Source organism: Rutilus rutilus (genome assembly GCF_951802725.1).
Source record: "Rutilus rutilus genome assembly, chromosome: 12".
Classification (NCBI taxonomy): Eukaryota; Metazoa; Chordata; class Actinopteri; order Cypriniformes; family Leuciscidae; genus Rutilus; species Rutilus rutilus.
This window is the reverse complement of record NC_140217.1, coordinates 9,803,489-9,826,672: the sequence shown is the minus strand read 5'-3', so window position 1 is coordinate 9,826,672 and position 23,184 is coordinate 9,803,489. Positions and strand designations below refer to the sequence as shown.

General features: G+C 38.4%; 1 protein-coding gene across 2 annotated transcripts; it reads right to left on the bottom strand.

The window, feature by feature from the left end:
• Nucleotides 1–207: 207 nt before the first annotated feature.
• stk24b (serine/threonine kinase 24b) lies at nt 208–22,267 on the bottom strand (the record flags this gene model as incomplete). 2 transcript variants are annotated; one of them, XM_084426998.1, is made up of 11 exons in its annotated part: nt 20,497–22,267; nt 15,355–15,585; nt 10,586–10,642; nt 10,296–10,404; nt 7,856–8,013; nt 7,530–7,715; nt 7,168–7,313; nt 5,995–6,112; nt 5,844–5,906; nt 4,036–4,181; nt 208–1,108 (listed from the first exon to the last, which is right to left on the bottom strand). In XM_084426998.1, the coding sequence occupies exons 1-11, from the start codon at nt 20,536–20,538 to the stop codon at nt 1,069–1,071; spliced, it is 1,296 nt and encodes a 431-aa protein (XP_084283124.1). In that variant the 5' UTR covers nt 20,539–22,267. The 2 variants fall into 2 exon arrangements, with proteins under 2 accessions (XP_084283124.1, XP_084283125.1); XM_084426999.1 differs by lacking the exon at nt 208–1,108 and having other exon boundaries at nt 4,032–4,181.
• Between the last annotated feature and the right edge of the window lie 917 nt (nt 22,268–23,184).

The window sequence follows — 23,184 nt, the reverse complement described above, 5'->3', positions numbered from 1 at the left end:
CTGTAAATGGATTTTAAACTATATTGGGTTCAATACGCTATGAAAGAATCAACTTTTGATGAAGTGCTTCAATAAAAATAAATACAGCTACCATGCTTGTGTCTCACAATCAAAATGTTCTGCCAATTAAAAATACTTTGATAATTGAATAGATAATTTTTCCACACCAAAACAGACAAAAAAAAAAAGTTGGTAGGATCTCAAATCTTGAGTAAAACCCTTTAATTTCTTATTAAAATTAACAGAGCACCCCCAAAAATGTACATTTGATAAAAAGGCAAGGCATTTCAGTAATGGCCATTTCAGAAGCTTGATTTTTTTAAATATTTACCTTTCTTTTGTTTCTAACAATATCTACAGAAGCTCTTGGCCATCTGTACACAGTGATTCATTTGCAAAAATCCATCATCTCTTTTTAAAGGTCTGTAAAATTGAGACTATTTACACAGATCTGTACACAAATCCAAACATAGCGCCCTCTGTCTTCCTGGATGACCGGTCTGCTTGTTTCGCAGATTACCTGAGATTTCAGCTTGAGAACTGCAATCTCCTTCGTGTCAGGGCTCGGATGCGCACACGCACGCACACCAACAGACATCCGTCTTCACACATGCATTTTGTTCAGAGTCATGCACACTATCTTGTATTTTGTTTCAGGTGAAGGAGGCGGTGACAGACCGGTCTCCTCGCCCTGTGATGGCATACACTTAATGCATTCTTCCAAAAGCTCGGGTGCAACAGTGCAAAACGACCTGCCTCCATCTCACTCTGTACTTAGCCAAAGGAGTTACATCTACGTTTTGTCCATTGCTTAAGCAGCCTCCATTACGACCACACTATGACACATACACGCGCACACACACACGCTTCCAAAGAGTGTTCAAGGAGATTATAAAAGAAAAGTGAAACTAGGGGAAGCTTGAGGAGTTTGATAAGTTCTGTTGATAAGCTAGTGAAGAACAGTTGGTCCTCCAGGGTAGACGTCACAGAGTCTGCTGGTGTCAGGATTCGCTGAGCTGATGCCGGGGGGGGCGGGACTGAAGAGAGACGGACAGGCGAATGGAGTAATCACTGGTGCGATGAGGATGATGTTCTTTCCCTAGAGAACCTGCATGTAAGAAAAAATGAACTAGTTGACCAATAGATGCTTTATAGTTGGCCATTAGATCAAAGCAACCATGGATTGCAGAAGCGGTGGGGGCGCCCAGGTTACTTTGGAGGTCTGGTACAAATATGACAAACAAAAATACATAGGCTATAGGCCCATACGTATGCACGGTTATTCATAAAAATAAAAATCCCGATTCAAAAGCGTGCCATCTTATTCCTAAATGATTCCACTATGTCTATTAAACCTTTGAAATTACCAGAATATTTAAACCTGCCGTTGACCCAGAGAGAGCAGTGGTCATGCAAGCACAGAAAGCATTGGAAGAAAAATTTGTAGTTCGGATATAAACGCATTTTTAACATGCATATATATGTATATATACACATATACGATTATATCTTTTTTTTTATAAATAGAATTGTACTAAATAGAACATTTTGACAGAACCTCAAGTAAATTACATGTTATTTTGTTTAGTTATCTAAAGTTTTGTTTTCAGAATCGTGGGAGAATCAATCTCTCTCTCTCTCTCTCTCTCTCTCTCTCTCTCTCGATTTGGGACAATTATAATGCAAGATTCTGAAATGTTTCACACTTCTAATCCAGTGTGAAGTTCTTTAAACCACTTTAGTTATGCCTCTCTAGCTCCCCCCTGCATTCTTTTGGTATGTTCCGCGGTCCATGTAAGCAACTGATGGCTTAAAAGTGCTGATATGTTTTCAAAGCAAAACATGATATATAAAGTTTGGAGTTTAAATAAATTAATACTATAGCAAGGATGCACTAAAGTGACAGTAAAGCCACTTATAATGTTACAAAAGCTTGATATTTCAAAGAAATGTTGTTCTCTTGAACTTTCTATGCGTCAAAGAATGTTGAAAAAATAATAATAATCAAGGTTTCTACAAAAATATTATGCAGCACAACAGTTTTCAACATTGATAAGAAGAAATGTTTGAGCAACAAATCAGCATAGAATGATTTCTGAAGGATCATATGACACTGAAGACTGGAGGAATGATGTTGAAAATCCAGCTTTGCCATCACAGGAATAAACTAGATGTACCGCATCGCGGTACAAAATATGACCGCCGCTCAGGCCTGCACTGGCTTTCCACAAAAATAAATGACGTGGAGTAATTTGGCTGTATTGCGTGTTTATGTATATACCTAAAAAAAGTAATAGTATGTGCATGTCTGTCTGTGTGTGTGTGTATGTGTGTATGTGTGTGTGTTTGTGTATGTGTGTGTCTGTGTGTGTGTGTGTGTGTGTCTGTGCGTGTATGTATGTGTGCGTACATGTGTGCGCGTGTGTGTTTGTGTGTGTGTGTCTGTGCATGTGGATTTGTATGTGTGTGTATGGGTGTGTGTCTGTGCGTGTGGATGTCAGTGTGTGTGCATGCTTGCGTTTGTTTGTATTCCTGCATGTGTGTGTGTGACAGTATCATCCTAAACCAGCAACCCTTCGCTCAACAGCACCATCTACAGGCCGATGAGTGTACAGTCACTAAATGTGCACATAAATGAATTTATTTTATACCCCCCCATGGATGAAATTCTACAAAACTTAGCAGAGGATACCCCCAGAGGATGTCAAGTTAATCATACACATGAAATATGGTGCAGTTCTGAACATCTCCACTGAAGATAGGGGCGATTAAAGCAGAATAATATTGCATTTTCATTTTTTATGGGAGGGGCGCAAATCAAAAATGAGTGATTATGGGCTAGGTTGATGTGGGCCCTTAAGAGCAACATACCATAAAAATTTCTTCATTCTCGGTGCCACGGTTCAGGTAGTTATTTAGGAAAAACTGAATTTTTTTGGGTTTGGGGGGGCCCAGCGCGGGGGGGGGGGGGGAGTGGCCCCCGGGGACCAAACGAAATTTTTCCGTAGAAGTCTAGTGGGGCTACATGCCCACCAAATTTCATGTTTCCCGGTGTTTCGGTGTCCCTGGTATCGTTGACGAAAAATTTACGGGGGCCCCAGCGCAGGGGGGGGAAGTGGCCCCCGGGGACCAAACGAAATTTTTCCGTAAAAGTCTAGTAGACCAACATACCATAAAAATGTCTTCATCCTCGGTGCCACGGTTCAGGTAGTTATTTAGGAAAAACTGAATTTTTTTGGGTTTGGGGGGGCCCAGCGCGGAGGGGGAGTGGCCCCCGGGGACCAAACGAAATTTTTCCGTAGAAGTGTAGTGGGGCTACATGCCCACCAAATTTCATGTTCCCCGGTGCTTCGGTGTCCCTGGTATCGTTGACGAAAAATTTACGGGGGCCCCAGCGCGGGGGGGGGAAGTGGCCCCCGGGGACCAAACGGAATTTTTCCGTAAAAGTCTAGTAGACCAACATACCATAAAAATTTCTTCATCCTCGGTGCCACGGTTCAGGTAGTTATTTAGGAAAAACTGCATTTTTTTGGTTTTGGGGGGGCCCAGCGCGGGGGGGGAGTGGCCCCCGGGGACCAAACGAAATTTTTCCTTAGAAGTCTAGTGGGGCTACATGCCCACCAAATTTCATGTTCCCCGGTGTTTCGGTGTCCCTGGTATCGTTGACGAAAAATTCAGTAAGGTGACGGAAAAAAAAAGAAAAAAAAAACTTTGACAATCCCTATATGACCGCTTTCGCTAGCTACGCTAGCGGCGGTCATAATTACATTTTAAAATATATTCAAATGGAAAAAAAACAAAACAAAAAAACTTTTTTTTTTAATGGTAGTGTACTTTCTCTCAATGTTTGGTATTCATTCTCACATCCTCACTTCATCTACTCATCCATTTCTTAACGAAATATAGGTACATTTTGATTGGTTGCTTTGGCTCTAGAGTAGAAGCATGTCATGGTGATTTTGTAATTGTACTAAAATGATTACAACTGGAAAACTACCTTGGGAAAAATGCGAGTCACAAGTGTGCAATCCTTACCGTTGTAGCCTTTGAACAAGTTCGGTGACCATGACATCCGAGATCCCCGGATATGCCTCCTCAGCGAGAAAAATGGCCTCCCCGAGCTGTTCCAGAACTTCAGGCTTTACCGTCGCCGCTGCAGCCTCTCCTGCTCCTTCCTTCAGCTGAGGACACACATCATTATACATGCAGCTGATGCCTTATCCAAAGCACATTTATTATACAAGCAGCATCCTTGGAGTAAACTGCTAGTGACAGCGGTAATGAGAGCTTAACCCATAACTTTACTTTTACAAGCTCAGATCACTGACCACTAGGCAACAAAACTAGGTGCAAGTCATTTTATATATAACAGTATACATCACAATATTGCTGTTTTTGCAGGGAATTCAAACCAATTTTGTTTTACATATTACAGAAATCACACAGTAATACATATTTATTTGTAAAAGAACTGGATTCTTTTTTTATCATCAAATTAAAAAGTGTATATATACACTTTACTTGGATTTCATTTGATGGATGCAAACTATTTGAATAAGTATAATTAACTATATAACGCAAATGAATATTTACATATATATATAGCAAATATCCCAATCACCCTGAATTCACCCTTTATATACATGTAATTATATAATATTATGTAGTAATACATCATTTAACTGATAATCTTATAATAGTATTTTATATTATAATATGACACTGAATAATATAATAAATATTATTTATTATAAATATTAAGATGTAATACTGTAACACTTTACAATAAGATTACATTTATTAACATTAGTTAACTATATTGATTACATGAACTAATAAATGCTTTAGAAAGACTTTTCAGTGTTAATCTCAGCTAATGTTAATATCAACATTTACTAATACATAATAAAAAGTTGTATCTGTTAATATGATTTAATGGACATGAGCGAACATGAACTAACAATGAACCATTGCTCATGGTTAGTTCATGATAATAAATGCAATAACTAATATTAACGAATGAGAGTCAGACCTTATTTTGTTGCCTATAATACTATAGTTAATATAAGGGTTTAGTTAAGCTTATTATATTGTTGTAAATAATATTAACTGAATAATCTTAAGTAAAAACTCTCCTTTCAGCAAAGCTTCACAATGCAGTTTGGAGTAATTTGTTGATCGTTTTAAATTGTGCTGCACATATTCTGTGATATAGAAAAATCTTTACCATTTGACATCTACCGTCACATGATGTGTTCCATAATATTGAGAACTTTAAAGACTATCATCTTAGAGTCAAGAGTCCAGTTAAGACTACAGTGCACTGCACTCTTATGAAGAGAATGACAGGAAATGGAAGGATTTGTCCTTGAACGAAGAAGAGGGTGGAACAAATTAGTGTGCAGTCACTTGTCCCTGGGCTTTTTTCCCAGCATCCCTCTTTTTTCCGCTCTCCGCCTCAAATATCTCATTGCTCCATACTGATTAGTAAGAGGCCTGAGGGAGTGACGGCCACCTTCAAGATATGCTTTTAAGATATAAGGCATTCAAGGGGCACTTTTAATCTTTATTCTGATATCTTTTACATACCAGTGGCAAAGCCATAAATATCAAAGTGAGGGGGACCTTGGTGAAATAGGGAAATGGGAGCCTACATAAGGAATAAAGGAAACTTTCACAAGAAAAGAAAAAAACTTTGGTGTCCCAAAATGGTTTTCAACCCCAAATAGGGTTGGACCAGTGCAACCATAGCCAATATGTGACCTCACTGCTATATTAAGTACAAATATACTGGCTGATTTTAGTACTGACAGTTCAACTGTGGCAGTGATGTCACTTCCTACCTCGGTTAAGACTGGAGTGATGACAGTGGACAGACTCTGGGACAGGGGCCTCTTGATGGGCTCCTGTGGAAGCAGAAAACAACATGTCACACACTGAGATGAACCGTTTACTCGACACAAGTCAGGTGTGGCCTTGAGCTCTGTCTCCTACCTCTTCTGCTGTTAGACTGGCTCCGTTCTGCAGCTTTTTGGGGTCTTTCTCTCGAATGGTGAAGATCCAGTCATCACTGCCAAAGTCCTTCCCACCAGACGCCTGGCCATCGGGTTCTCTGAGTGGAAAAGAGAAAATAGGAGGGATTCATTTCAAAGGAATAAAAGAAAAGGAAATAAAATAGAACGCATAAGAAAGGCTTAAGATTTTAGGAGAGGGCCAAAAACAAGAAAGGGAGCAAAACTATAACATCATCTAGATTGCACAAGTGGAATATTGTGGAAGTTATTCCTCCGTGTTTCACATGGTTTATACTTCTAATAACTAACTCTGGTTAGTCAAGTTTCCAAATTTCACACTAAGTTGGGTTAACATTCTTTTTATTTATTTTTGGGATATTTACAATGTTAACAAGCATGCTGCCTGTTTTAATCTGTTTTCAGTTACCCTTTACTTAAAGCCATATATATATATATATATATATAATGCATTATAAAAGTATTTTTAATGCATTAATTATGCCTTGTAATGCACCTTACACTTACTTGTGAGACCATACAATGCATTATAAGTTATAATACATTATTATCTATTCATTGAACACACCTTTAGAAAGTATAATGCATTATAATGTACATGAACACCTATATAATGCATTATACATAAAGGCTTTAGGTCAATTGTTACCCTGTTTACCATCTGTGGAAAATGTACATTTGCTCTGGTCAACCAGTTTGTCTCGAATAAGCTTTAATAAATTAAAAGTAAAACATTTGAACATGTTTCTGTCACTTCAGCATTTTAACCATTTCTGAAGATGCTGACATGAAACAGAATGTGAATATTTCTTATATTTGAATTAACGAAACGAAATGTCAACTTTACTCACCATCATCTCCTTCTAAAACTCTATGATTTCTTTATTTTGTGAAACATAAGAGGAAAACATAAGTTGCAAAACATATTTTGAGAAATGATTTTTGTCCATATAATAGAAGTCATTGGGATTCAATTTGATTTGGCTCCCAGTGTTCATCAAAATATCTTTCATGTTCCACAAAAGAAAGAAATGCATACCATTGTGAAAAGACACGAGGGTGAGTAAATGATGACAGAATAATCATTTTTAAGCATATTAAGAAAAGCATTTTAGATGTGATTTGAGTGTCGTACGAGTCAGACTCATCGGAGCTGGATTCTGCTCGGGACTGTTCGGCCTTCCAGCGCTTGTATTTGTCGATGAGCTCCGTCAGATAGGATGTTTTCTTTGCATAGCGCACAATTAGCTTGTGTTTCAGCAACTCTTTGGCTGTCGGTCTCTGAGATGAAGACAAAAAAAAAAAAAAAAAAAAAGAGTGAGATGAGTCCTTTGAAATTAAACTTCAATGTTGATGCAGGTACAATTATAGTACATGACTTGATAACCACAAAAAGATCATGACCGGACTAGCAGAAATAGAATACGCTGTTTTGCCAGAAGGATCAGTGAACCGGACAGGAGGAAATGACCTCTGGGAATCCCCTATGATACTCACAAAACTGGGCTCTTTGTTTAGACAGGCCTCGATAAACTCTTTCAGAGGTTTGCAGTAGTTGCCCTCCAGTGTAGGGGGGTTGTTCTTTGGAATGAGGAACAGCACCTTCATGGGGTGCAGATCGGAGTGGGGCGGCTCTCCTTTCGCCAGCTCAATCGCTGTTATGCCCAACGACCAAATATCAGCCTGGAAAAACACAGAATGAATCATACGGAAAAAACGAACAAGACATTACAAATCAACACCAAATACAGAACCAGACGTCTGAGGCAATGACTGATTTCCAGCTACCAATTCTCCCTTGAATTGTCTACAGCGACCCTCACCTTTGAGTCATAGGCAGACTGTTTAATGACCTCTGGTGCCATCCAGAAGGGCGTTCCCACAAATGTGTTACGCTTGATCTGTGTGTCTGTGAGCTGACCGGCCACACCGAAATCTGCCAGCTTCACCTCCCCTTGCTCCGACAACAATACATTTGCAGCTGAAAGAAACAAAGAAGGGAAGGAGGGAAAGTGTGTGTTAGCTAGAGTGTACCAACAAACAGTGAGATACGTTATCTATGTCAGGGGTTCAAACTGGGGTCAAAGGGGTGCTAGGGAAAATGCAGAGAAATGCATTTTTAGAGCATTATTTTATTTTACTTTTTATTATTATTTTAATATACTGATAAAGACATTAATGGAATATATAAAAACGTTCTTCTTTTTTTTCTCACACTAACCAAATTTGATATTACCATTTCAAAAATTAAATGTGATTATTGAATTGCCAGCACTAGTTTAAGTTAAAGGGGTGGTTGAATATGATTTATGATGAATATGATATGAAGATGACTTTTTTTACTTTAGTTAGTGTGTAATGTTGCTGTTTGAAATCTGCAAAGTTACAATGCTCAAAGTTCAAAGCAAAGGGAGATTTTTGCTTTTAAAGAAAAGGACTACAACAAACGGCTGGTAGGGACTACACAACATTCCTTCCGGGTTAGTGACATCACCAACCCTAAAATTTACATAAACCCCGCCCCCGGGAACGTGATTTATAGATTATCATGACAGAATATGCTAATCAATGACTAGAAGATAACTACCATTCAGAAATGTCCTGTTGCTTCTACATGTTGTCACTTCTTCTTGAGTTTCTCCATCATTGTCTGACTCCAGCTTGAACATAAAAGGCTAAAAGTTTTTGAAATTTTCAGTGCACGTCTGTGTGAGGTAAAAGGACACAAGCTCTTCAAGCTCCGCCTTCTGTGCCGGGAGCAGCAGCTCGTTTGCATTTAAAGGAACAGACACAAAAACGGTGCGTTTTTGCTCACCCTCAAAAAGTGACAATTTTAACATGCTATATAAAAATATCTGTGGGGTATTTTGAGCTAAAACTTCATGATATGCTGTCCACTTAAAAGTAAATATTTTAATAGTAAATAAAAATATGGGTGATAATCAAGACATTTGAAAATCTCTGATATGCACAAGTGCTTCAAACATTTAAAGACCCCTGTAGTCAATAATTGTATCCCTTAAAACTCATCTTTGATCACCAAAAAAATTCACATGTAAAAAAAAAAATGGCTTGAATGTAATGTAACTCTACACCCTTGCCTCATTTAGTATACGCGAGATCACACGTTGACATGATTGGTTACAAGGTAGTTTGTGACGTCAGAAACACCAGTGATTTCAAACCGCGTTTTTGAGACTGTCTTTGGTTGCAGTTTTAAGAAGAAAATACTCAGCAATGGTGTTGACTTATGAATTGGCACATGGTTTGTCTTAAAGCATATTAAAAACACCACATAGACACAAACAACATTAAAAGCTTGATTTTCACCACAGGGGGACTTTAACAGATTGAAAAACAATAAAGGCCTGTACGCCTGTTCACACCAAGACAAATATTTGAGGTGAAAATTTGGTGCGGTAACATTTTAATTTGAATGAGCATCTGTTAACAAGACCAACGCAAACATTCGCATGTTGTAAATGTGACCGTTTCTGTGTTGTTGTTTTTTTACAGAGAGATTTTCTAATACTTTCCATTGCAATGCAAAGAAAACGCCACTGTTACATAAAACCACAAATTGCTTGTGCTCATGAAAAGAGTATTTTGCCAAGCGACAGTGAACAGCAGAGGAAGAATCCAGAACTGACTCCCTTGTCTCTGTACTCTTGTATTTTGTGCTATCTGATAAACACCATAGCAAATTAAAAAAATCTGCAGTTTGAAAACAAGTAAACACTGTTTGACTTCCTTTCTTCTCTGTGACAAGCGGGTGTCAGAAACAGGAAGTTTGGCAGTGCCTTGTGTACCGGACTAAAAGGGATATTCGCTGTATTTCTGCTTTCCCATAAGCGCCACCTACTGTTAAATAATGAATTTGCATTTTTATTTAGACCATCTGTCGCTTTTTATGCATTAGTCTAAACAGACAAAATCGCAAATACAAATACTGTACTGAATTTTCGTGTTTTTGACTGCAACAATATGCAAAAAAAACGTAAACATGAAGCCGTAAAATTATGATAATGTATACTTGCTAATACTTATGCTGTGTACCTTGTAAACTCAGAATTTTTTTTTGCGAAGAAACTTGGTACTTTATAAATGAAACTGTCCTGGTGGACTGATAAAAACAGTGTATCCTGAAGTTGCAAAGGAGATCTGAACTTGAAATTTTCCCCCGCTCTTTCATTTTTCTTTGCAATATGCATAATATGGTCATGCCGTCTAAGGTCAAGATGACTTCGATTCGTACATCCATACCTTTGATGTCTCTGTGGATCTTCTTCTCAGAGTGTAGATACTCCAGGCCTTTCAAGATCTCTCTCAGGATAGTGGCGATCTGCGTTTCGTCCAGGGCACCAGGCTCCAGCTGAAAGAGAAGAATGATCAAACACAAGCCTAGTCGACCATGACAACAAAAAAACATGGGTGTATATATGTTTAAGACTTCAAGTGGACACATATTTTAGTGGAAAATCAAGGATAAGACATTATAAAACAAAGTTGCATTAGGCTCTATAAGGTTTAAGGAAAAAAGTTATATATCATACCAAATCCAGGGCAGATCCACCGCCTAAATACTCCATAATGATCCATAATTTTGTGTCCTACAGCAAGAGAAAGAGATGGAGAGAGTAATTAGTGAAATTGGGCACCGAAATGTGAGAAAAATCCATCAACTCCCAAACAAACAACAAGTCTGGGGAGGAGTCTGTGCATTTGCTAGAGAGAGGGTAGATGTGTAATCCTAATCTCTCCTTTAATTTGGGATTAGCTAGACTGAGAGAGAGGGAAGAGTGAAAATTGGGTTACATACCTCCCACCTCACATGATGAGCTTAAAGAGTGAGAGAGCATGAGCCTCTCTCTCTGTGTGTGTGTGTGTGTGTGTAGACTCTGAAAATGAAGAAGCACGCAGAGCGCCTCTTAAAAGTGAACAATTAATTTCTTGCACCTAATGGTTCACCACAGCACAGCCACAAAGTTCTGTGTGTTCTCTCATTCTTTAATTTACAGTCATCAGTGCACTGAAGCGCTGGCACGGTGAGCCAAAAATTAGTGCACAAATATCTTACTGAGAATTTTTTTTTTGGTAAATGCTAAATTTGGTGCATATTTTGCAAGCACTGTTGAGGAAAGGAGTGCTGTCACTTATCTAAGTGGTCCATCTTATGGTTTTCACTACGTGGATAAAAAAAAATAAAAAAAAGCAACAAATCTCATAATATTGCTGTTAAGGAGGGATCCAAGCCATATACATCATCTTTGTAGGTAGCTTTAAATCCATTTTTTCCTCACTTACTCTAAACAATCAAGCTTTTAAATGTTCTGTTCATACTTTGTTCTATGATGGCTTGTTACGATATGTGGATGTGCAAAAACAACAGCATAAAACAAATAAAATCATATCTAGCCACAAATAACTTGCTATGTGAACAAGAAGTTTTAAAGTGCTTGTTTCATGATCAAATCCAGTAGCTTGAAATTCACACGATCTAGAATTTTAATGTGAGGGCGAAAGATTTCCTCACAGCCGATTTCGCAACGGGTTCAATTTGGTCACGCAGATGTGACATGTGTGGACCATCAAAAAGCTGATGATTTAAAAGTGGCTTCTGCGTGAGCTTTCCTTTATAGTTCATACATCACTTCACTACCGACTATTTGACAATAGACAATGGATTTTGGCCGAAAACTTTCTCTAATGTGACCACACTTTTAGGAGAAAAAAAAGTCTTGAGAATGAGCTCTTTTCACATGGGACAGTAAAAATACACCTAGCAACCACACAAAACATCTAAGAAATCACCCAGGATACCTTGGCAACATCCTAAACCACTCAGAAAACAACTTAGCAATGGACTACCAAACACTGAGTGACTTAATTAACAGTGAGTTTTGTACAGGCAGGACAATGTAACAATCTAGTTTAAAATATAGTTATTTAAACACAGTGCCATGCTTGAACCAGTTATTTCACTTCCTGTTCATCGTTACAGATCTTCAAAGTAATAACCGATACTACGGGCTGTTTCTCTCTTCCAAAAATACATGTTGTATATTCCCTCAGGCTGAAATTACAGCTGCTGTCTGTGTTTCTCTCTCTTTTAGGCTAGCAGCTTTAAACGCACAACAGAAAGAAGTGTGACTTTAAAGCACTTCCCTGTTCCTTTTAACTTGATCATGAAGTGAACGCCCATATTTTTTTCGCACTGGGGCTAATGCTGCCTTCACGAGCTATTGGAATTATCGCAAATACGAGTTTCCTAGTTAAAATTTTAACATGAACGCCCTCTCAAGTCGTAAATACCACTGAGAAGCTCTGGGATAATGAGAATTAAACATGGGGGAGGGGAGAACCATTGCTGCTGTGACTGGTATTCTTTATTAGTTTTTTTCCACTACAGCTACATCACCTTGTCTTGTCATTAAAGTAGTGCATATTTACAAATTTTAATAATCATTTTTACACAGCGAAATAGCCTGTATTTGACTGAAATTTCAGAATCGTCAGCAAGCTGACTATAGATAGCGTGGAGAATGTTTATATGTTTGTCAATGAATGGGATGCTAAATATCATTTTGGCTTTAATAACATTTTCCCACTTAATAAGATAGAATAAACCTGGTGTCCTACACGATTGCGTTCTTTCCGACAACAAAGCACTTGAATGTGACGAACAAGTTTAATGTTGACAATCACAGCTATAAATGGGGCATCAAAGATTATGAACATAACAGAGCATGCAGTGGTTGAGGAGAGAGAGTGAGACAAAGCCTGAAATGGTTGCAAGGCTGATTTAAAGAACACCCACACAAGTTAGTTTTACACTTCACAGTGGGAAGCGGATTGCCATCTGAAAGCACGCCAAATAGTAATAACTAAGGTCATCTGTGTGAGCTGTGTCATATTGATCTGCCTCAATTCTACATCAACCGAAAAACGTGCACAGAAATGTGGTATGACGGTTATTACTTTCTAACAGCTTTACATTCAACATTTGCCAAGCTCAATCCTATCAAAAGAGAGCCGCAATCTAAGGTACACTGTGGAACAAAATGTCATCAGCTTCTCATAAATTTGAACATGAACTACTAATAAAAGCAAACCTAAAGACTTTACAAACATTGTGCATCAATCTTCATAAAGAGTTGCCATTTTTTCAAACTAGCAGTAGTAAAATGGTACAAAGAAATGTGCTTTTAAGTACATGTTGGAATATGAACATGTCGGTAAAGAAATTTAAATAACGTATGAACCTTAAACCCCAAAGCGTTCATGACAAATGATTTGTGTCTGTGCGGACTTATGCATCTCAACTCAGCAAACTATACCTGGGCCAAATACAAGAAAACTTGCTTTATTTCATTTCAAGACGAACGTCACTGAAAGTAATGATATCTGCCAGTTCATTGAGTGAGTTGGGGGACTTAGGCCAGGGGTGTCCAATCCCACTCCTGGAGGGCCACTGTCCAGTAGAGTTCAGCAGCTGATCAAGGTCTTACAAGGCATACTAGAACCTTCCAGGCTGGTGTGTTGAGGCAAGTTGGAGCTAAACTCCTCAGGACAGTGGCCCTTCAGGACCGAGTTTGGACACCCCTTACTTGCATGTGATTTCACACAGCCAGCTTAGTTTTAAAAAAGAGGCACGGTTCACATGAAAATTTGGTAATGTAAAAGCTGTCATGAGGGGGTACCGAACCAGGGACTACCTGTAGGAGGTGGTCTGAGTACGGCTGCATTGAACTGTGGCGCGATTCGCATGAATGTGAAAGCTGCTCGGACTCGGTTCAGGCGCTTTTGCTCAGGAAGTAAAGTAACTTGAATAAATGTACAATAGCTCATTTGTAAAAGAGATGTAATAGATGCTCAGCTTTAGTCAAATATATCATTTAAAATATTGAAATTAAGAAATATTAATGTTTTTGAAAGACACTTTTATTCATAATATTAGAGTGAACAATGGACCCTGGGGCGTGAGTTTCTTAATAAACTGACCTTTTTTTATATCTAGAACTTCTCACAGATCTTACTGTCAAATTGTTCCTTTTACTTTAAACCTAGATTCAGCAATCCATAACACTCTTGTCTAATCATTTACTGCCCTGTCTCCAAGTTGCTCATTCTACCACTTTTTCTAATTCGCTAATTTCAGATGAAGCTTTTTCTTTGAAGTTCTGCCAACAAGGCCCACAACCAAGTCTGCTTTTCGCCGTTTCAGACGAAACTGGTGTTTGGCATATACTATTGAACAAAGCTGCCAGTTGAGGACCTGAGGGGTGTCTGTTTCTCAGACTAGACACTCTGTTGTCCTCTTCTCTCTTTCCTGTTTAAATCCAGTATGCGCTCGACTCAAGACGGTATTGTACACTCACAGATGGAATAGCCTTCATCTCTCAAAAGAACAATAGACTGATGAGTTTCTAGAGGAAGCCGTTTCTTTGAAGCCAAAATTGGACTATAGAAATGTCAGTGTACTGGCATCACTTCAGCAACAGAAAAAAGACATTGTGTTGCAAATTCCACACTTCATTAAGTAGCACAGTTGTTTTCAACTGTGGTAAGATAACTAAAAATCATTCTTCAGTACCGAATTAGAATATTAAAACGACTACTTGAGTATGATGTAGCCGTGTTTTCTTACAAAGTAATGGGGCGTTAACATCACAGGTAAAAGCTGAATAGTTCACCCAAAAATGAAAATTCTGTCATCAGTTGCTCTCTCACATCATATATGTTAAAGAGCAGCTCAACTATACTTGCCTGATGTGTCTTGCATCAAGCAAGCACATTAAAGCTTGCGTCAACCAAATTTGATGTGCTCTTTTTATGTGAGTTGATCAATGTTTATATGTGAATAAAAGCCTGAATTAAATCTGTTCATCATAAAGCGATCGTGTCTCCTCAGAAGACTTGGATTAAACTGCTTGATTCACACGGATTTCTTTTACGATGGTAACGTTTTGGTGGAACATTCATTCTCTTCGGTTTCATTAAAATATCTAAATTTGCGTTTTAAAGATGAACAGAAGACTTCTGGGTTTGGAAAGACATGAGGGTGAGTAACAGATGACAGAATTTTCAATTTCGAGTGAACTAACCCTATAATCCTACTTTGGCGAACAGAGCTGTTAATTGTTTTCAAAGACATAAAAAGGCTCGAGACCTGAATAAAGCCCTGTGGTCCAGACCAAGTAGAATTCAATTAATGCAGAAGATTTCACTGTGTCTGGCTTTGAGCCGTTTCATCATGGTTCACATACCTGAAGTCATATGGCCTGACCTCAGAGCGCCTTGTCACATATGCAGGGCTACTCACCTTTAAGTAGGAACCGTAGTATTTGGTGACAAAGGGACTGTCGCACTGGCTCAACACTGTGATTTCCTGCTGAATGTCTTCGATCTCATCTTCAGCCTCTTCCAGATCGATGATCTTGATGGCCACCACTTTCTGCGTGCGATTGTCGATGCCCTTGAACACCTCTCCGAACGAACCCTTACCGATTCTCTCAAGCTTGGTGAACAACTCCTCAGGATCTGCTTTTAAATTCTGTAAAGAAAAGGAACAAAGACTTTGTTTCACTTTGTTTTGCCTAATTAAACAATTAATAAATTGATAAAGTACTGTTAAATCACATGTGATGTTTTAGGGCAAGAATTCCACACAGAAAAGAGTACTGGGCCTAGTAAGAGACAAAATTACATAAAGGGGGCACACTACTTTTAAATTATGAAAGTAGGTAGTGTTTACTATTCTTCTTCACCAATCCAAGTAACAAGAGGACAATCATTACCTAAAATTATCTCAATGCATCACTGAAATGGTAATTGTTAAACATACTGCAATGCGACTTCTGAGTGGTCTTAAAGGGATAGTTCACCCAAAAAAGAAAATTGTGTCATTAAATTACTCACCCACATATCGTTTCAAACCCGTAAGACTTTCATTCATCTTCGCAACACAAATTACGATCTTTTTGATTAAATCTGAGAGCTTTCTGTCTCTCCATAGACTTGATCGCTTTATATGAAGAACAGATTGAATTTAGGAAAAATTTCATTCACATTTAAACATTGATCAGCGAACATAAACAAAAGCTCAATCGAACCTGCTTGACGCACGAGACACCTCTTGCTGAAGCTTAAACGTGCTGCGTAACACGCGAGAATAAACCTCATTGGTTCTCGCACGTCAAGCGAACATGCTGGAGCTTCTATTTATCGTAACTGAAGTGTGAGTTGATTAATGTTTATATGTGAATAAAAGCCTAAATTCAATCTGTTCATCATATAAAGCGATCGAGTCCCTTCAGAAAATTTGCACTAAACCGCTCAAAGTATATGGGGGGTCAGAAACCTCTCAGATTTCATCAAAAAGTTCTTCATTTGTGTTCCAAAGATGAACAAAAGTCTTACGGGTTTGGAACGACATGAGGGTGAGTAATGACAGAAATGTCCTTTTTTGGGTGAACTAACCCTTTAATATGGGCTCTTAACACAGAGTTTGGTTTGACTTTGAAATGCTATGAAGCAAGACCGGAGTATGTTTGAGAACTAAAACACATCTGGTTGGGACCAAAGTTCCCTGAGGTCTCAGCCATGACCCTGAACATCTCAGACCCCTGAGGCCTTCTTAAAGGAAACACAGAGAGAGCTACAAACAGCGGCGACATTATTAGCATTAGGCAGCTCGCTCCAGAGTCCACTGTGGTTAAACTCAGCAGCACTTGAATAAATAACAACAGAACTAGCAGAGGAACCCTGTTTACCTCAGACCATTTTTGCACTCTTGCACGCTAACTTAAGCCTCCAAAACCTGTTCCAAACATCACCACAGCTTCATCAAGATCATTCAAATACAAAACGAAATAAACCATGCTAGACTACCCGTCGATGTGACCTGAATTTAAGACAATCCTGAACTGCTGCCGTGCACATCCTCTGAGCTCGCAAAAATTCACGACCTTAAAATCCTCCAAATCTTTTTTTCGCTAACATAAGCTCTAAACCTACCGAACGCCACAGAACACAACAGCAGAACAGCTTGTCCAGCGCAGTATCAGAGGCGCTGCGGGAGGTGCACGCATGCAGGATTTCATGGGGACCTCATAAAAGTGTGAAATCCAGTTAAATGGATGACGACAGAGCCAATCTTCCACAGCATTAGTGCTCCAAACACACAAGATGAAAGGCAGCAGATTGTGCCCACAGCCTACAGGACATTATTCTGATGCCTCATACCTCAGGGTACCGTGAATTATCAAGGAAATCTGTTTAGGGAAATCTTTACCGTGATGTGATAGAAGGCTGAATGCACTGATTACCTCTAGCAAAGGTTTAAAGTGACTGAAGATGTGTTTTCCAATTCATTTCATTTTCCAATTCAACATTGGTTTAAATGAGATTTAAGTGGTTTCGCTACAGGACCAAATTTTACATCTTGACTCAATACAGTGCCAAATAGTGTCCTTAAAATCAAATATTAAATAGGCTAATTCCCAATAAGATGTCAAATTATCAACACAACATAAGTTGGGTAGGTAAATTGACAATGCCGTTTCTAAATATATCTTGAATTTCTATGCTTATTTATTATTATTAAACCCATATTCATCATTCAAAAGTGTTTTTTTTTTTTCTTTGGAAAGACATTAATACTTTTGTTCAGCAAGGGCATATTAAATTGATCAAAGGTTACAATAAAGACATTTATGGTGTTACAAAAGATATGATTTAAAAATAAATGCTGTTCTTTTGAGCTTTCCATTAATCAAAGAATCCTGAAAATATATACAGTATGTATCACGGTTTCCACACAAATATTAAGCAGCACAACTGTTTTCATCATTGATGATTATAAGAAGTGATTTTTGAGCATCAAATCAGCATATTAGAATAATTTCTGAAGGATGATGACACTGAAGACTGGAGTGATGCTGAAAATTCAGCTTTGCCATTACAGGAATAAATTACATTTTAATATATATTAAAACTGAAAACAGTTATTAAAAATTGCAATCATATTTTACAATATTACAGTTTTTACTGTATCTTTTAACAAATAAATGCAGTCTTGGTGAGCATAACAGACTTCTTCAAAAAACATACTGACTTTTGAACGATAATTTTATTCATTATTTTTGTAGATAAGACAACCTGTCCTTGTTTGGATCTACCTAATTTGGCTAGATTCTACCAAGGGAATTTACAACAAAATGCCACAGATTTTAATTGGACACATGGCTATGCCTTTTTCTTTTTGCTGTTTTTTTTCATACACATTTGTCAGCGTTTGAACCTGTCAGAACAAACCTGCTGCAACCCACCAGCTGAGAACCACAATTTTATACAACACAGATCAACCAATTCCAGCACAATGAAAGAGAAGAAGAGGCCAGTGAACAGTAGTCCCTGCGATAAATGACGCATTTTGACAAGCATCTTGGAGAACGATTGCCAATCTGTGCTCTGTCAACTACTGATGCCATCCTATGAACAAAAACCTTGGACACACACAAATTGATTTTCTCAGACACAGATCATTTTCGCACATCTTTCCACAAAGCGCACACAGACCCACAGAAGAGCCCTTTAATGCATCACTCAGAGATTCATTAGCTGTCATCTACACATCCCATCATGGAGATGATGAAGGCTTTGCTCCCTGATTCAGCCCTAATGCTGATTGCTCGCCTACACTCCCAGCTGATCTCCGTAATCCTGATCCCGATACACGCTGACAGGTGTAACAGCCAGCAAATTCTTTTAGAAGGCCACGTCATCCCTTGGCTCCCATCTGTGTTTGTGTTTTAGGGAGCTGGAAACTCCATATGAGGTGTGTTACTGTCAGGTGAGAGCATGCAGGAGTCAGAAATGTTCCTAATGGATCACCACCACAATTCCTCTGTGACCCATTAAGAAATACTGGATAATGAACGCCTATTCCATCACTATGCTTTCAGATTTGTTGAGTTGTAGCCCTCCCTGTGGCAGTCTGTGACCTCCTACAAAATTTCAGGTTTCCGATTCACAAACTGACTCTTTGGTTTTGAGGGTCTCCTTAAAAAGGAGGAGGTTCTCAGGCAACAATGGCTTCTTGCATCTTCAACCTAAATGAACGATAAGCCATTTCAACTATACTTGGGATGGCAGATTGCGCTCCCGTCCTGAGGGCAGACCAGTCATATGGCCCAGCATGAATAGAGACCCAACCAAGTGACCCAGTTATGACGGTTACTCTCTGGAGACATTTCTCCATCCCTCATCGCCCTCTTTCCTTTTGTTTCTACCCTTCCACTTCACGTTTTCCTTTCTTTCTTGGATCTTTGTGGTCAGAAGAACAAAACTACTCTGAAAAGGGTTCTTCACTGTCCCACTTCATACATGATCTTGGCTCAAGTCAGTTTCATAAAGGATGTCCCAGAAAGGTTATGATGGTGCTAATGCTCTCTAGATGATTAGAGCATCAACATTTTAATATTTAATGGAGATGCTTTCTAAATTGTTGTCATCCAAGCTTAGTTGATGATGAAGGACTCAAAGCCTCTTCTATTAAGCATCACAGTTGTTGTGCTTTTTCATAAATATCTGAAATATAGTAAACCAAACCTAATCAGGCCACCTCCAGCCAACTACTACAGGGGTTTTTAAACCCCAAAGGGGTTAGATAAATATAAATAACAAATAATAACAGTACAGCATCCATATATATATATATATAGATATATATAGTGCTCTCAAATCGATTAATCGGGATTAATCACATCTAACATAAATGTTTGTATAAAGTGTTTGTATAGCCTAATATATGAGTGTATGTATAAGTGTATGTATATATACATACATATATATACATATATATATATATATATATATATATATATATATATATATATATATATATAGTATGTGTGTGTGCATGTCTGTGTGTGTGTATGTAAAAAAAAAAATATATATATATATATATATATATACACATACACACACACACACACACATATATAAATATATAACACAAACATTATATGCACACACCTATATGCATACACATGCCACATAATATATAAACAAACTTTTATGTTAAAAGCGATTAATCGATTTGATTATGCCTTTTAAATTTTAGGATGGGGTCCCTCATTGATGATCACATTTGGGGAACTGTGGCATTGATTGAAAACATCTGAACCACTACATGAGTGGCCTGGCCACCCTATCACCTAATCTTGCATGCACAAATCAATGAGACGACTTCATTCATAGAAAACACACACACAAATTGCATAACACAAGTTTAGGCTCAACACTATTTAGCACAAAGAGGCAGTCAGATTTGTGTTCTTCATCAACTTATCAGCGAATAGAAACTCTTACTCGGATGAAAGTGAGGGGAAACACACCTACGTGGTTTCAAACCTTTTATACAGCCTAAAGAAAACTATAACCAATGCTGTGTGTATCTTACCTGCATCCCAGGCAGACTGCCCTGCACTGGAGAATGAGCCATGGCGTCACTTTAAACACTAAAACTGGCCAACAAGTCAGCAAAAAAACACTGTTTCCGGACAAAATACTGCTAATGCACCCCTGGATCCCGTTCGCCAGAGTTTTAATGCGGTCTTAGATATTTAACAGCTGGGTAATGGAGTAAAGAGCATCCACGGGTGGACAGAAAGTGCATTTGAAAGATGACTGGCGTGAAAACCTCTCCTCCACTTCCGCAGCTTTAATGAGAACTGCTGCTCTTCATCGCGGAAATCACCGCAAACAAACCAGCGTTGATCGGACTGATCGGGGACTTTCAGTCGATGTGGCGTGCGATGTGATGTTGAAACGTTCTTTTGATGCCTCCTGGAGTGGGTTTTGGAGGTTCATGCAGGCCAGAACGCTCGTCAAGAGTTGATGGTCCTCTTTGCGCAAACGGATTTCCAAAACATAGCGCAAAAACATGCGCGCGTTTCCGTAAAAATGCCCCGGTTTCGGCTCCTAAACCAGATGCACGGAACATGAACTATATCGCTGACTGATCGAGGGGATGGGTGGTGAAAATCCCGACTTGTTTGAACTGAAGAAATGATGTTGACATCCTCACTTCACTTCCCAGCTGGCCGCCATCTTGTCCGTGCTGTCATCTGGACATCAGGGCGGATCCGGCCGCGTGAGGCCCCGCCCCCGGCAACAAAGGGGAGGAGTGAAGAGTGCATGCAATCAGCACTGTATTGAAATTCATCCTCATTCATTCCTTGTTTTTTTTTTTTTCCAGTTTAGATTATGATGTCAGGTAGGTTCCCTTCACTTTTTAAATAATTTTTAACTGCTGTTTTTATTTATTTTTTAGTGTTGTTGTGATTATGCATTGTTTTCAATGCAAATCTATTTGATTTACATTTTATTTAGGCTAGTATTTTCCTTTTTACATTGCTCAAAACGACTGGCCCTCCACTGATTCTGAAGAATCAGAATATATTAAAAAAAATTGGCAGCTTCACATTGCCATCTAGCGACACCTTTTGGCCACAGCAGAAAATTAAAGGTGCAACAATCTTGATTACCACTAGATGTCAACCGTGGCTTAATTTTAAATGGGTGCCGCCGGTATCTTCACATATTACAGTAATTATTTTGAGCTCATCACTGAGTAGGCCAACATGAACTTAAAACCTTTGAAATCATAATGACATTTTTATTTATTTTTCTCAAAGAGTCATATGTGTGCATTCCTCATTGTGAACAGACTTTGCTCTTTTACGCTTCGATTCTAAGACTGATTCTGCGTTAACACGTGAGAGGATGTAAACTTTCCTTTCCTCCCTACATTTCAGAATATTATTTGCTTTGCATAAAAGCTCAACTGTATGCCAGCTCACTTTGTCCAAGTCCATAAGCTTGTCAGTTCAACTCTTTATCTCCAGAATCTCTATTTACTGGAATGCTAGGCTGAGCTTCACCTCCTGAGGCATCAGATATTCTTCAACCGGGCCTTATGCTGAGAATAAAAACCTAATCCTCAAACACTCTCAAATTCCTCCAGAGGGGTTCTTCATCGCAAATCTGCTCAATTTTCTTCAAAGCTCCCTCGGACCTGTGGAAATTGGGTGGATATTTAGTGAGGACCGATCAAAACAGTCTTCAAGTGCACCACCCTCGACCCATATACCTCCCGCACACACCGCTAAAGCAGTATATGGATCTGTAAAATGCAGTTTTACAGACCGATAATAAAATGTAAAGTTTCCCACAGGCTGGGGTGTCGTGTCAATCACTGGCAATGTTTACAGACCAATTCCCTGGATGCTGCTTATCTACTCTTGGGCCTGAGCTAAACGCTATTCCCCCTCTCTCTCTCTCTCTCTCCTTCGTCCTCAGTTTCAACCATAAACTCAAAAACATGAAAAAAGATTCACCCCGTCTCTGTGTGACAGTGATTGTGTCCATTTAAAAAGAATGGCTGCATTTAGCCTGATCATGTCTCTATTAGATTAGGGACATATATACAGTTCAATTTTAAAGTCATTCACAGGGATCGCAGACAACAGAATGGGTATCAGAGGTTAATTATGTTTTAGAATGGCAGCATGAGGTATTCCCTTTAACAATGACTATGAAGACAGCAGATGTTGCTCTCAGAAATGCAAAATAACCCTTTGTTTGTTTCTGAAAGAAGTCTCTTATCCTCACTAAGGTTGTACAACAGTAAAATTGTGAATTATGACCATTTTAAATAACGGTTTTCTATCTTTATATATATATTTTAAAATGTTTAACTTGTTCCTGATGGTAAAGCTGAATTTTCAGCATCATCACTCCAGTCTTCAGTGTCACATGATCCTTCAGAAATCATTTTTAATAATATGCCGATTTGGTGCTCAAGAAACATTTCTTATTATTGTCAATGTTGAAAACAAAAAGCAAAGTTGCACTGCTTAATACATTTGGGGAAACCATGATACATTTTTTTTTTCAGGATTTTTTGATTCATTTAATTTTAAAAGATTTAAAATATATGAAATATGATTATAAATCTCATTATAAATCTCTTAACTGTCACTTTTGATTTAATTCATCCTTGTTGAATAAAAGTATTAATGTCTTACAAATAGATAAATACACACACACACACACATACTGTATATAAAATGCATGTGTGTGTATG